Source organism: Arvicola amphibius, chromosome X, assembly GCF_903992535.2.
Source record: "Arvicola amphibius chromosome X, mArvAmp1.2, whole genome shotgun sequence".
NCBI classification, from domain to species: Eukaryota; Metazoa; Chordata; class Mammalia; order Rodentia; family Cricetidae; genus Arvicola; species Arvicola amphibius.
In genome coordinates this window covers 79,655,572-79,672,111 of record NC_052065.1, presented here as the reverse complement: position 1 = coordinate 79,672,111, position 16,540 = coordinate 79,655,572, and the positions used below count along the sequence as shown (strand labels likewise).

Here is a 16,540-nt window from a genome sequence, read left to right as displayed (position 1 = left end):
TTGGAGAAAATCAACAAGATTGACAAACCCTTAGCCAAACTAATCAAACGGCAGAGGGAGAACACGCAAATTAATAAGATCAGAAAGGAAAAGGGGGACATAACCACAGACACAGAGGAAATTCAGAGAATCATTAGATCTTACTACAAAAGCCTGTATGCCACAAAATTGGAAAATGTAAAAGAAATGGACAGTTTTTTAGATAAATACCATATACCAAAGTTAAACCAGGACCAGGTAAATGCTCTAAATCGTCCTGTTAGTCACGAAGAATTAGAAACTGTTATCAGAAACCTCCCTACCAAAAAGAGCCCAGGACCAGATGGTTTCAATGCGGAATTCTACCAGAACTTCCGAGAAGACCTAATACCTATACTCCTTAAGGTATTTCATAATATAGAAACACAAGAGTCACTGCCAAATTCCTTCTATGAAGCTACAGTTACCCTGATACCTAAACCACACAAAGACTCAACCAAGAAAGAGAATTACAGGCCAATCTCACTCATGAACATTGACGCAAAAATTCTCAATAAAATACTGGCAAACCGAATCCAAGAACACATTAGAAAAATTATCCACTACGATCAAGTAGGCTTCATCCCAGAGATGCAGGGCTGGTTCAACATACGAAAATCTATCAATGTAATCCATCATATAAATAAACTGAAGGAAAAAAACCATATGGTCATCTCATTAGATGCTGAAAAAGCATTTGACAAAATTCAGCACCCTTTTATGATAAAAGTTTTGGAGAGATTAGGGATACAAGGGTCATTCCTAAATATAATAAAAGCTATTTACAGCAAGCCGACAGCTAACATCAAATTAAACGGAGAGAAACTCATGGCTATCCCACTAAATTCAGGAACACGACAAGGATGTCCACTCTCTCCTTATCTCTTCAATATAGTGTTTGAAGTTCTAGCAATAGCAATAAGACAACATAAGGGAATCAAGGGGATTCAATTTGGAAAGGAAGAAGTTAAACTTTTGTTATTTGCAGATGATATGATAGTGTACATAAGCGACCTCAAAAACTCCATCAAAGAACTCCTACAGCTGATAAAGTCCTTCAGTAACATGGCAGGTTACAAGATCAACTCCAAAAAATCAGTTGCCCTCCTATACACAAAGGATAAGGAAGCAGAGAGGGAAATCAGAGAAGTATCACCTTTCACAATAGCCATAAATAGCATAAGATATCTGGGAGTATCTCTAACCAAGGAAGTGAAGGATTTATTTGACAAGAACTTTAAGTCTTTGAAGAAAGAAATTGAAGAGGATACCAGAAAATGGAAGGATCTCCCCTGCTCGTGGATTGGGAGGATCAACATAGTAAAAATGGCAATTCTACCAAAAGCAATCTATAGATTCAATGCAATCCCAATCAAGGTTCCATTAAAATTCTTCACAGAGATTGAGAGGACAATAATCAACTTTATATGGAAAAACAAGAAACCCAGGATAGCCAAAAAAATCTTATACAATAAAGGTACTTCTGGAGGCATTACCATCCCTGACTTCAAACTCTATTACAAAGCTACAGTATTGAAAACAGCTTGGTATTGGCATAAAAACAGAGAAGTTGACCAATGGAATCGTATAGAAGACCCGGATCTTAAACCACAAACCTACGAACACCTGATTTTTGATAAAGGAGCCAAAAGTACACAATGGAAGAAAGAGGGCATCTTCAACAAATGGTGCTGGCATAACTGGATGTCAACCTGTAGAAGAATGAAAGTAGATCCATATCTATCACCATGCACAAAACTCAAGTCCAAATGGATTAAAGACCTCAATATTAATCTGAACACATTGAGCTTGATAGAGGAGAAAGTGGGAAGTATTCTACAACAAATGGGCACAGGGAACCGTTTCCTGCGCATAACCCCAGCTGCACAGACATTAAGGGCAACATTGAATAAATGGGACCTCCTGAAGTTGAGCAGCTTCTGTAAAGCAAAGGACATTGTCACTAAGACACAAAGGCAGCCTACTGACTGGGAAAAGATCTTCACCAACCCTGCAACTGACAAAGGTCTGATCTCTAAAATATATAAGGAACTCAAGAGACTAGACGGTAAAATGCCAATTAACCCAATTAAAAAATGGGGCGCTGAACTGAACAGAGAATTCTCAACAGAAGTTCGAATGGCCAAAAGACACTTAAGGTCATGCTCAACCTCCCTAGCTATCAGGGAAATGCAAATCAAAACAACTTTGAGATATCATCTTACACCTGTCAGATTGGCTAAAATCCAAAACACCAATAATAACCTTTGCTGGAGAGGTTGTGGGGTAAGGGGTACACTCATCCATTGCTGGTGGGAATGCACACTTGTGCAACCACATTGGAAAGCAGTGTGGCGGTTTCTCAGGAAATTCGGGATCAACCTACCCCAGGACCCAGCAATTCCACCATTGGGAATCTACCCAAGAGATGCCCAATCATACAACAAAAGCATATGCTCATCTTTGTTCATAGCAGCCTTATTTGTAATAGCTAGATCCTGGAAACAACCTAGATGCCCTTTAGTGGAAGAATGGATGAAGAAACTGTGGAATATATACATGCTAGAATACTACTCAGCGGTAAAAAACAATGACATCTTGAATTTTGCAGGCAAATAGATGGAAATAGAAAACACTATTCTGAGTGAGGTAACCCAGACCCATAAAGATGAACATGGGATGTACTCACTCATATTAGGTTTCTAGCCATAATTAAAGGACATCGAGCCTATAAATTTGGGATCCTTGAGAAGATAATAAGAAGGTGAACTCCCAAAAAAAGATATAGTAATCCTCCTGGATATTGGAAATAGACACGATTGCCAGGCAAAATTGGGAACTTGAGGGTTGGGCGAGACTGGGCCAAGGGAAGATGGGGAGAGAAAAGTGTGAAGGGGAGAACAGGGGGAGCTCTGAGGAATGGGGTGCTTGGGATATAGGAAGGGTGGATATGGGAGCAGGGAAGCATATATCTTAATTTAAAGAGCTACCTGAGGGTTGTCAAGAGACTTGACCCTAGAGGGTTCCCAGGTTTCCAGGGAGACGCCCCCAGTTAGTTCCTTGGGCAGCTGAGGAGAGGGAGCCTGAAAAGGCCAGTTCCTATAGCCATACTGATGAATTTCTTGCATATCACTATAGAACCTCCACCTGACGATAGATGAAGAAAATGACAGAGCCCCACATTGGAGCACCGGACTGAGCCCCCAAGGTCCTGATGAGGAGCAGAAGGAGAGAGAATATGAGAAAGAAAGTCAGGACCGTGAGGGAACCTCCAGCTGGCGACAGATGGGGAAGGTGACTGAGCCCCACATTGGAGCACTGGACTGAGCTCCCAAGGTCCTGATGAGGAGCAGAAGGAGCGAGAACATGAGGGAGAAAGTCAGGAACGAGAGGGGTGCGTTCACTCATGGAGACGGTGGGACAGAACTAATGGGAGATCACCAACCCCAGTTGGAATGGGACTGATGGATCATGCGACCAAACCCGTCTCTCTGAATGTGGCCAACAGTGGGGGCTGACTGAGAAGCAAAGGACAATGGCTCTGGGCTCTGATTGTTCTTCATGGACGGGCTCTGTGGGAGCCTTCTCAGCTTGGTCAATCACCTTCCTGGACCTGGGGGGAGTTGGGAGGACCTTGGTCTTAGCATAGAGTGGGGAACCCTGATGGCTCCTTGGCCTTGAGAGGGAGGGAGGGGAGGTATGGGTGGAGGGGAGGGGAGGGAAGGGGGGTAAGGAGGGGAGGGCAGGGGGAGGAGGAGGGAAGGGAGGGGGGAGGAGGAGGGAAGGAGATGGAAATTTTTAAATATAAAAAAAATAAACCATGAGGAAAAAAAAATGGAAAAGTGGATATACATATAAATAAACACCATGAAGTTTCTAGTTCTGTCAACTTACAAGTGCTAGAAGAACTAATAGCCTAATAATATTCCAAGTATCTCATAGCTATTTCTTAGATTCTTAATATACTTATCCATTAAAATGTATCATTTTTCTGCAGAATAAATAATTATAACTTAGCCCCCAAATAAATAAATTATAAAATAAACACTGAAGAATATTTTTGGCAGTATTGAGAGGAGGAGAAAAACAGGACTCCTGGAGCAAAAGTGTCTTGCTTTAGCTCAATTGTTGTAATAAACATCATGTCTAAAGCAACTTAAATGGAGGAAAAGATTTATTTCATCTGACACTTCCAGGTCACAATGCATCATTGAGGCAAGTCAGGGCAGAAACTAAAGCAGGAATCTGAAGGCAAGAACTGTGGAGGACTGCTTTTTATTGTACTGTTTACTGGGTAATGTTCATCTTGCTTTTTTATACAGCCCAGGCCCATATGCATAGGGTTTCCACAGGAGCCTGGTCCATCTCATATCAATAACTGATCTCTATGAGAGATGGTCACAGATCAATATGATCTACAAAATTCTTCGGCTGAGTTTCTGTCTTCCCAGGTAACTTAAGGTTGTATCAAATTGAGTTTAAAAGTCAACCAGGAGAGGAAATGTCAGTGTAGATTCCCATCTCTAGAATAAAGTGATCACTCATTTTCTCCTGATCGCCTTTTGTGAAAAATAGGCACATGTGTCATAAGTTAGCGAACAGACAAGAATATTTAAATCTCTAATAGCAACAAAGAAGACAACTGACTGACTAGCAACCTCAGGATTTTGAAGGACAAAATCATGGAGACCAAGATATCAATGTTTTTTTATTTAAGTTTAACCTCCTATGCACTCACTGTACTAGATAAAATGGAGGTTTGTGACTTAGAGCTTATATCAAGCATAAATATAAACAGTGAAGGGTAGAGGGGACAGATTAAGAAAGAGATTGAAGATAGGCCTTAAATCTGAATTATTAGATGAAAGACAGGGAATGCACAAGTCCACTTAGGCTGGGAGGAATTGCAAAAAATCACCATGCAACTATGACCCTAGAAAGCCTCACATCTTCTAGAATAGTAATACTATAAAAGTATATATTACATGATCTTCCTAAAATAGTAGTAGGAAACTGTCATGTCATCTTTAACCTCTTTCCATAAGGAACTGGTGCTATTTTTCTTTAACAGTAGCAGCAGTGATGGTCTGGGTTTCTCTTCCTTTCACTTGGTGGTGTAAAAAGTCATAGCTTTAGTATCTTTTCTCCACTTTGGAATAAAATGTCTAGGAACATCAGGTGATCCAAGGAAAAAATTTGTTCTTTACATATAAAACCACCAATTATTTAATGAGTCCATGACTACAATGAAAAACTACTAACATAAAATATTTAAGTAAGATTATTATCAATTAAAATATGTAGGATGTAAGAGAAAATCATTCATTATATAAATAAATACATAAAGCAAAATTAGAATAAAAATTGTGTCAATGTCAAGTCATTTACTGGAATTATATAAAAATATTTCAACACAATTATCATAAAATTGTACTAAAATCAGTTATATATTCTCTTGAAATTTAAAAGGACAGTGAGAGAACCTCAACAAAACTATAAGTTTTAAAGAAATTCTGAAAATAGTTTTTTAAAAATAAAAAAATAATGTAAGTAATATTTTAAACCAAATTGGCTCAAGAATATAAACACATAGATAAATGGATGAATTGAGAAAGTATAAAATTAATGCATAGGATAAAGCTAAGAGAATCAATTTCAATAATGAGTAGATAAAAAAAAATAGCAGCTTAAAGTATTAGAGAGGCAGTAAGTTCTTGAATTCTTATTAATGAGCTGAAGAAAAATATATTATTTTTAAAGTAACCACAAAAAACGAATGGAGGAAAGAATGAATATTTAGTAATAGTCTGTGGTGGTTTAAATGAAAATGGACCCCATAGACTCATAGGAAGTGGCATTATTGGAAATGTGGCTTTGTAGAGTGGGTATGGCCTGGTTAGAGGATCTGTATAACTAGGGAGTAGATTTTAGAGTTTCAGAAACTAAGCCTGGCCCAGTGTCACTCTCTTTTCCCACTGCCTGCAGATGTCTGTATGGAGAACTGCCAGCTACTTCTCCAGCACCATGTCTGCCTGCATGACAGCATATTTCCTGCCATGATGATAATGGACTAAACCTTTGAACTTGTAAGCCAGTACAAATGAAATGTTTTCCTTTATAAGGGTTGCTATGCTTACTTTATATTCCATGTTGTGTTGATACTCTTGGAAGATACTACCTTCCCTAAACAGAAATGGAGGAGGAGTGTATTGGGGGTTGGAAACAGCAGTGGGGTAGGTGTAGAGACTGAGAGGAGAGGATGGAGGAGAAAATGCAACCAGAAGATAAAATAAATAGTAATTTAGAAAAAAATAAACTGGCATGTGTTTACAAAAGAGTTGCTGTATACATGGTGTTTCTTCAAAGCAATAGGAATCCTAAGACATGTTCCAAAGGGACGATGACATATACAAGCCTTTTCCCCCTGCTGCAGATGGGAATTAATACAGAGCCCAAAACTGTATAATGTATAGAGAATGAAAGACCTTAGAAAACTCAGTCATAAATGGGATGTCTGCATCAAATCTCTCCTCTGAGGGATCAGAGAAACCTGTGTAAGAAGAGGCAGAAAAATTTTACAAGTCAACATGGATGAAAAACTTTAAAGAAACAAAGCCTTCTAGACATAGCTGGGCTGATACTCATATAAAACACAGAGACTGTGCAAGCAAGCATTGGGTTTACACAGGTCTAATGCAGTCAGAATCCCAACAGTAATAGGGAAAGTGGACATAAGTCCCAGTACCTATCTCAGAAGGCATCTCCAATTGATAGCCATGTGCAAATGAAATTTAGTTTCTCCAAGGTATAGTCTTACTAGGTATACAAATTACAGTTAAGGGCAAGTCACTCATGTGTTATGATTATGCAGGCTCTCCATTAAGATACAGCCCCGCACACTCTCATTTCTCCACTTCCCCAAAGCCAAGCTGGTCTAGGCTTTCTTTTCTTTTTGTCTCTCTCGCTCTACCCACTGTTCTTCTGAAGAGCAGCTCTCCTCCTCTTCTCCTCTCCTCTCCTCTCCTCTCCTCTCCTCTCCTCTCCAGCAGCTCGCCTCATAACGCGTCTCGCTCCCTCCTCTACTTCTCCTATCTTCTCCTCTCCTCTCCTCTCCTCCCCCCTTTCTCCTCCACCCTCCCAATACCCTCCTTAATAAATACAACTTAATACACACCAAGTTCTCTTTGTGTGGCATATTTCTCTCTGTCCATTACTGCTGCAGTCCAGCACCCTCAGTGTGACCTGCCAAAGGTTCCTCGCTCAGTATCATTCATTGGTGCTTTATCTTTAATTAGTATATGACTCAGCCAGGCTCTCTCTGTGCTCCCTTTCTCCAGCAGGTGGAGGGGATTAAGGATGGCAGGGATCCTGGTCCCAGATCAGGACCAGTCTACTTTCGAACACCCTGTCTGCTATATTATTTACACAATACTAGCTACAAATAGTAAGATCTCCTGCCCCCTCACCTCTGGCAGTGTTTCCATGACTGAGGATCTATCTCGTCTAGTATTTCTCTCTTTTGACTTTCTGACCTTCCATCTGTGGTGGAACCACCATCAAAATGCAGATACTTGTGAATACCCTTAGGGGGAAAACTATCACACTTGAGATTGAACCCTCAGACACTATAGAAAATATAAAGGCCAAGATTAAGGATAAAGAAGGAATTTCTCCTGATCAGCAGAGGCTGATCTTCCCTGGTAAGCAAGTGGAAGATGGCCTTACTTTCTCTGACTACAACATTCAAAAGGGGAGTCTTGGTGATGGTGCTAAGAAAAAGAAGTATTACACCACTCCCAAGAAGAATATGCATAAGTTATGAAGTACTGTAAAGTGGATTAAAATGGCAAAACTGTGTGTCTCCTTTAAGAGGGCATCCTTGTTCACTTGTTCATACTAATTGCACAAACAGCTCTGGCTCTTTCAGTAGGCAATGCACTTGAATGGGCTTTGTGCGCATTGTACTGCAAGTTGGTGGCAGCATGGGCCAACTGCTTACCAGAGTTGAGATGGTGAGCACAGTTCCTAACTGATGGTCTCATAGCTAGCAGAAAAATTACCTCTGCCATATTGGAAGGCTGAGAAATGTGGAACCAGCATCCAGAGCTGTTGTGACCAAGCTGCTTATCATTTGAAATGTGCTCCTGGTCAGAAAATGATTACAGATATGCAATAAAGACAGATTCAGCAGAAATAAACCTCTGATCATTTCATGGTGTGTTTTAAAAAAATGTTTGAAGGCTTCAGAGAGAGAAGAAAAAGAGTATAGATAGTTATTAAAGAATAGTTTTAAACAATAAAACAAAGTCTTTAAAGAGACAGAGTATAGATAGTCATAGATTAAAGGAGTAAAAAATAAGCCACATAAAGATGGAAAATACACAGAGAGTCTGGATTGTGTATATTATTGTGTTTTCTTTGAATGTTTTTACTGTGAATGTACAGAGAAACATTTAGTTGCATGAGCTGCTAGGCTAAACCAATATATATTTTAAAGGTATCTTGACTTAATATTTGGGTCTAAGGTCATGTTTCTTTGGAAAAGATGTTCTGCTTTTGTTTCCACAGAGGATAGAAAGCTGTGGATTCCTTACTGGATAATATGGTTTGATGGAAGAAGACCCCCCCTGAAGCAATAACCGAGATGATACAAAATCCTTGATAACTTCAGGACTGCTGGATGAGATGGATCTATCACACAGGATACCTCATGAAAGACCTGATTAACAGAGCTCCAAATCAGTAGGAAGTACTCTAGAGAACAATGTGCAAGTTCTCTAAATGATTGTTTATAAAAATTTGCTTACATTTAAAAGGGGGATATGCTATAGAGATGAATGCTTTGCATTGGTATAGATCTTGGTTTATTGATAAAAATTTAATGTCAATTTTGTTATATGGATATTTCTGCTCTTGTTTAAGGTATTATGCATGTGCAGCTCATTTTAAAATGTAATATATAAGTTCTGAAATTGGAATTAATATATACTTATGAAAATTGTCAAACTTTTAGTCATGTTAGGTTTTCTAGATATATAGAGGTATGTTTTAGTTAGATAGATAATCTTTATCACTTTCAACGACATACAAAATATGGCATTTAAAATGTTTTAAGAACTTAGCACTATTCATGACAGTGAGACATATATGCTCCTGGCAGCACCAATATATTTCAAGAGGATGATAGGCATCAAAGAGGCTCCTTATGGAGCTTTTCAGTCATCTTGGCAAAAAAAACTGCTCTTGCCTGGACAGCTTGATAGTATGCTGTATGAACTGGACATGCAAGAGCCACAGAAAAATGACTGCTAAACTTGCCTAAAGGTGAGATAGTACTTCAGGGTTCCTGCTTCATGAAAGAATCTTCCAAACATTTTGAAGGTTACAGAAAAAAGTGGCTGACAAACTGCTAATAGAGGTAAAATAGATATTCAGATTTCATGCTTCATGGAAAAGTCTGCAGGAAACTATGGGCCTGTAGACTGATGATGGATGTACCTATGTTAAAGAAGAACTTTGGGTGACTGTCCAGGCAGTGAAATGTCTCTGTCAATTCTAGAATTTTGGATGTTCCTTACAATGTTCTTCCTGTTAACTTAGGTAATATTATATCCTTTTGGGGTCTTTGATGGAGTTGAAGAATAGATAGTTATAATTATAGTTTTCCTTAGTTATGATAAATATAAAGTAGAAATAAATATTGTAACTGTAATTCTTGCTTGATACCTGTTTTGTTATATGTAATTTTACTATGTTAAAGTTAAAACCTTCTCTTCTATTTATACAGAAAAGTAGAGATGATGTGAAATCCTCCTCTGTTTTTTTTATAGGTTTTCCTATCATTGGTTAGTAAAGAGGTTGTTTTGGCTAATGGCTTAGTAGAGGAAAGCCAGGTGAGAAATCTGAGCTGAGATATAGAAAGAAAGTAGACAGAGTCAGGGAAATGCCTTGTAGATGCCAAAGGAGACAGACACCCCAGTACTTTAACTGGTAAGCTACAGTCTCGTGATAATACACAGATTAATAGAAATGGGTTAATTTAAGATATAAATGTTAGCCAGAAATATGCATAAGCTATTGGCCAAGCAGTGTTGAGCATTCTTCACCAACACTTCTCCCCTTCTCTTTGCAGCCCACAGAGCAGGACAGCCAGGCAGGAGTGCAGCCTGTAGATTCCTGACCATTATCTGATACTGAGGCCTTTCATCATCTATTCCTCCATGATATCTCCTCTTCTTCACTTTTATTTGTGTTAGAGTGCTTCTTCTAAAAAGATTCCAACATTGATTTTTGTATGTGGATTAGTTATGTGTTTTTACACAGAACTATGACACAGCTGCTGTTTTCATTCGGAAATTAAGCATGATTTAAGGATGTGTTTGAATGTCAAGTTGATAATGGAAAGATTTGTGAGGATAATTATGATTGTCAACTTGCATACATTTGAACTCCACTAAAATCCAATAAACTGGGTGTGCTTGTATGGAATTTTCCTTATTAAATCATTGAAATGGATAGATCCACCCTAAATCTGGTTCACACATTTTGATGACAGTCCACACCAAAAGGACATGGAAGAAGATAGCTTTTGCTTTTTGACTGCATGCCCTCTTGCTAGTAAGTTTATTATTACTGTTGCTGAGGTATTTCTTCACTGGAGTTAGAATCTACTTCTTTAGAATCCTAATGTATATTGAAGACCAGTTGAGATATCCAACCTCATGCACTGAACAACTCCTAAATCCTTGGTCTTTTCTTTGAGAAACAGCCATTGTTGGACTTCAACTGGACCACAGCTTAAAGCCACTCTAAGAAATGTGCCATTAATTTATATTCATTCTATAAATTGTATTTTAGAGAACCCTGACTAATACAGTTTTGTTCAAAACAATTGCTGTAAAATAATTTGAAATGAAACATAAAATAGCTAACCACTTAACACTGAAATAAATGAAATTTGAGTTATTCATGTATTTTTATCATGCCACAGTTTAAATTGCTTCTAGTAATCAATGACTGATTTTTAAGCACAATACTCAAGTGAAACAAAATAATCTGCTATATTGATCATAACATTCTGTAAGTGTGGATAAACAGATCTCAGATTTGCTGAAAGCATAATGGCTATGTTTCATGGATTATGACCAAATATTAGGCTATTTGCCTATAATCCTTAAAGACATAAGGCTTCAAAATCAATACTGCTCTAAAGCAGTATCTACCAGTGTAAACTCATAGCAGCTATTGATGATGTGGACAACATAATGAGAACTCTTCTGCTTCTCATTAATGTAAAGATAATGATCCAAAATGCACTAAATTGAAAATTCACATTATGTTGCACGTGTCTGTATTTACAGCACTTTGGAAAAATAAACAAAAGGAATAGAAGTTGAGCCAGTCATGGACCCTCTGTCAAAATAAAAAGCAAACTAAAGGAAGACCTAATACCTTAATGCAAGATCATATGACCTTGGCAATTAGCTCAAATAAAATAAGGTAAGAAATGGAAGGTATGAACTTGGATGGCAGACATGAGGTACTTTTTAGCAGTAACCCTTTACATAGTGATTAGCACAGAAAAATGAAAAAAGAGAAGAAACAGTAACAAACTGAAAACTTTGACATTCTTAAAGTTTACCAATCTAAGAGTTCACAGGAAAGAAAACAAATACATGGCCTGTTCTTGGATTTGATATTTTTCCTCTAGGATTGTTTCTAAAAATGTGTCTGGAGACAAAAAATCAAACAAACAAAGAAAACAAAAAATATGTAATTACCAAGATATTACCTAAGTATACAATTCCCTTCAACAAAATCTGCTGTTCTTTAGCATCTGTGGTTCTCTAGAATATCACTGATACAGTATTTAGTGTGCAAGTACTACAACAGCACATCAATACATAGGACACTGACAGTACTTTGTGTTTCTTCCCATGTTGTAAGCTATAATAAATGAGAAATAGGCTGCTTGATCCTTATAAAATGAATAATAATTCAAATAATACAAGAAGAAAGAACAAAAAAGCACAATTGCTAGATTGTGGTTTTATGAAGTAAATGGAGTATTGTTTCGGCAAATATAAAGATGTAGCTCCCTTATGACAGTTTCTGAGGTTCATAGTAATGAAAAGTAAAAGATGTTGTACTGATATACCATGAAAGTTAGGATGCCTATTGTATATATGGAATACATGAATGGAGTATATTCAGAACAATGGAAACTGGATGCTGTGAAAGGAGTTAAGAAACAAGTATACATTAAAAATATAAAGCAAGTTGGTAGATATTGCATTCTTATAAGTGGAAGCAAGCCAAATTCACCGTGACACATTTTGGAAGCACAAAATATATGATGCAAATGTATCAGAAATGTGCCTACAATCCAGTAGGTACTTTAGTCAAAAAATAAATTTTTCAGAGTACTTTCATGTAAGTAGGTTGGAACAATTTCTTTTATTTTTTTTTTAACATTTTTTGTTATGGTCTCCAAGGATGAGTCTTAGGAGGTGTTTGATGTTTCAATTTGGGGAATTCTTCATAATCATCATTTGGGGAGTTTGGGGCGGCTTTTGCATTATGTGGAACATCTCTTTTCAAAAAACACTTAGGTGATTGCATGGTTATTTTGTAAAGACAGGTGTTCTTAAGATTATCCAATGGAGATTCATACCTTATGATACCTGATAGGTAATACTTCTCAAGATCAAGGATATGGTCAATTGCACTTTGAACATTGTCAGAGAGGCCAATCACAGTGATATTGGAATTCCAGGATCCTTTTGGAGGTAACCGGATGTCTACTTGAAATTGATCCATGATTTTATGGATGGCTTTTCCACCAAGTCCAAAAATACTGTCACGAACCTGGTGGTGTAGTGGGATTTCCTTAGAAATTGTTTTTTCTATCTTATGCAACATTTTCATTATTGCATCTTTAGCTGCTAGTGTATTCTCTTTATAGCCAGTAATTGTGATTTGGTCTTGTATATCACGGTTTCCTTTCTTTGGAAAATGGATAGTAACATCATGCTCTGTGCAAATCTGAGCAATAAGTAAGCCCTTATGACCAGTGATTTTGGAATGGTATTTTGGATCTAGTGTAAATGTTAGCTTAAAATTTCTTAGTGCACGATCTTCCATTTTTGTTTGTAAATCATTGATTTGCTTTTCTAATTTAGTCTTGGCTTGCTCCACCTTGGCAGCAAGACCCATTATGGATATGATATCAGAATTGCCTCCAGGTTGTGACACCTGAGTATGGACATCAAATTCACTCATTATCTTCTTTATCCCACTTCTTTTGTGCCCAATGATATAAGGATGTAAGTGAGAGGGCACGTGGACTTCAGCAGTCACAGGAATTAGATATTCAAGAGCTTCCATAGCAGCTTTGCAATTTTCCATTTGACCTGAGACAAATATGGTTTTACATTTCCTTTGATTACTAAAAACAAGTTCTTTACTGTTCTTCCCCCACCTTTCTTTCCCAGTTTCCTGAACCACTGGTTGTACATACATAGTTGGCTTTTCTTTGTCTGGGAATATGAGTTGAACTTTATAATCCTTAGCAATTTGTTGGACTCTGGAACACATTGGTCCCATGAAAAAAGTATAGAACTTCTGAGGAATAACATATTGTGTTGTGACATGAGAACCCAAAGGCTCAAAAATCTGTTCAATGTGTTTCTTTGCTGCTTCAACACAAGCTTTTTCTCCTTTCATTGTAACTCTGATGCTCTGTTTTCCTTCATAAGTAAAGTTAATAATCATACCAGCATAAACTTCAGTCATTTCTCGTATTAGCTGATCCCTTCGCATGACAAAATAATGGTGAAATTTACGATTTATCAGTATGCTATCCTCCACTACATACTCTAAGTCTTTCAACAATGGCTCTAGTTCTTTTTGTACTTCTTTAACAGCTTCCTCTTTCCCTATGATTGTTACTAAATCCTGATCCTTACTTTTAGGGTTAGGGAAAATAGCTCTTGCCCCATGTTTTACACAGATATTGGGAAGATTGCCACCATTTTTATTCTTGAGAAACTTGTGATATTTTGACTTGACACAGACAGCTACAGAAAAACTCTGGGCTTTCTCTTCTTCCAATAGTTTCAGAATTTTTTTATTCACCTTTTCAACATTTTCTGCAGGGCCTCTAATAATGACTTTTTGAGGACCTGACTTGTTTCTTGAAAAATAAATATTGAATCTTCCACATTCTTCCATGATTGAATCAATCAAATGCTGTTTTGGACTGATAAGTGATTTATATAGATTAGAAGGAACAGAAAATGCCACTTCTGAAGTTTTGGCTGCACTTTTCTGCATTGAAAGAAACCAATTTTGAGCTAATTCACAGTTTTCTGGATTTCTGATAATTATATCATTCTCAAAATTCCAATTAGATAGAAAATTTTATTTTTGAATTTAAGGGTATAGCATGATGTTCCTTTTGCAAACACCTGTTCGCTCGCAAAATGCAAGTTTTGTTTGATGTCATTGTTAAATTTCAAGTAATTATAATCCAGATATATTGCAGAGAAATTGCTAGTTGCCAGTAGTGAAACCTCCTGTAGTTGCCTTTTTGCATATTATTCTAAGAGAAAAATAAACACTTTAAATACATAAGTTTTTTCCAATATGATCTACCAACTTATAATTTAATGACATTATTATACTGTACCAATTTGTCAAAATAATGTTTTTCATACTGATCTATTCTTAAGTGATCAAAAGATGGTGTCAAGTTGTGAGGACTGTGAGAAAACAAATACCTTTGTGTTGAAAGGAAAATCATCTTTTAATTATTCTTTAACAGCCATAAAATGACATTTGTTCTTCAAAATCCTGCATTTTCATTTATTCTTCAGTGTCAAATGTAGACTGGAAATCACATCTGAAACATATGTAATTTTCTTTTCTCTTTCTAAATGTAAAATGTAAGATGCTCTGAGCCTATAGGATCAAACATGCATTCATAGGAGATAGCTTTCCCTGAATAAATTTTGAGCTGGGGGAGAAAGAATGCAATAGCAGTCATAATTAAGAAAAGGGTAATTTTAATAACAAAAAATAAAAGGGTTGGTTACTTTCCTCTATGTAATCTCCAAAGATAATTGGTTGGAAATTAATTGTACTAATTACATTAAGACAATATAATTCTTATCAACAATTGATTCATATAAAAAGTCAGACTGCATCTGCAGAGTGTCAGTATCAGGCTGCTTATTTCAAACCCCAAATGATATTTTGATATGAATTGAAAATGATGCTGTATTTACCAGGGCCTGATATTTTTGTACAGTTTACATGAAGAATAACTTAAAAATTCACATATTTCATGTCTGCAATCCACAGATATTAGTTAGTTCAAAATTCTGGACCAATATTACATCTCGGGTTTACAGCATTTCTATCATATCACATACATGACCATCACTCATGGCAATCTGTATCTCTTCAATCACAATTAGGTAAAATAATTTTATGTTTTTTCTAATGATTTGTTACATAGATATTTAATAAACATAACAACATATACCCTACTGTCTGTTGAATTTTAAATCTTTAACTTCTAATAATTTTGAAGTTTATCCATGCTACAGTTTAAAAATGTAATATTTTTGTTATTGAATAAGATAATACTTTTATTTAATTTTACCTTCACTGTTCTTCTGACTTATCTTTTCTTATTCTACCATTCTCCTTAGACTTTTACATAAAAACATTATTTCTTTTTGTCTTAGAGCAATTTTTTAACTGTTTCCTTTGTAATACAATTTAGATCCATACCTTTGAAGATTCATAACTTTGAATATTATATTACACTGATATTTCTCAAACATACACCCACAGCCCTGAGCTGTAATGTTTATATTGATAAGTTGTCTAGCTACCACTACTTCCAACACTTCATATTCCAATTAACTTTTAATTAGGTCCCTAACTTTTCTCTTTTGTGGCTGGTCACATATTTTTCAAATGATACTTGAATTTCATAAAGTTTGTCAAGCACTTGGTGTCATCTTTTAACACTCACATCCTCATAAAATAAGAGAATTCATGTTAGTCTAAGACCATGTTGCCCCATCCTTTCTGATGTGCATTCCTTGCATAAGCCACCATATCACTATAGTAACATACACTGACTGAAGAATGATGCGTCCCCATTCTCTGGCTTATTGTCCAAAAGCAGGATAAAGTGTACTTTTTTTTCTAAACACCACCCAGTGCAACATAATTATAATTAGATTCCTCTTAAATAAAAGTATATGAAATGTCAAATATTTGTTTTTACCTTGAGTAAGACTAATTCTATTATTTTTCAAACACGTAACTGTAACTTACTTCATACTGGCCACTATTCCTTCCACTTTTCATCTTCTTGGTTTCCCACCTTGTTTTTTCATCTTTTTAAGACTTTTGTATACTTCCTTGTTTTCTATTTCAGTGAGCACAGCTAGTACTATCTTTCACATAACACAGTGTACCAATGTTAAATTGGTCCATCTCTTCC

At 36.6% G+C, this 16,540-nt stretch overlaps 1 protein-coding gene across 1 annotated transcript; it reads right to left on the bottom strand.

Moving 5' to 3' along the window:
- Positions 1 to 12,498: 12,498 nt before the first annotated feature.
- On the bottom strand, positions 12,499 to 14,524 carry LOC119804548 (vigilin-like). The gene is given in 2 exon segments (XM_038315936.1): positions 12,499 to 14,440; positions 14,442 to 14,524. Coding segments are annotated over 2 exon segments (2,025 nt in total).
- Positions 14,525 to 16,540: the final 2,016 nt, after the last annotated feature.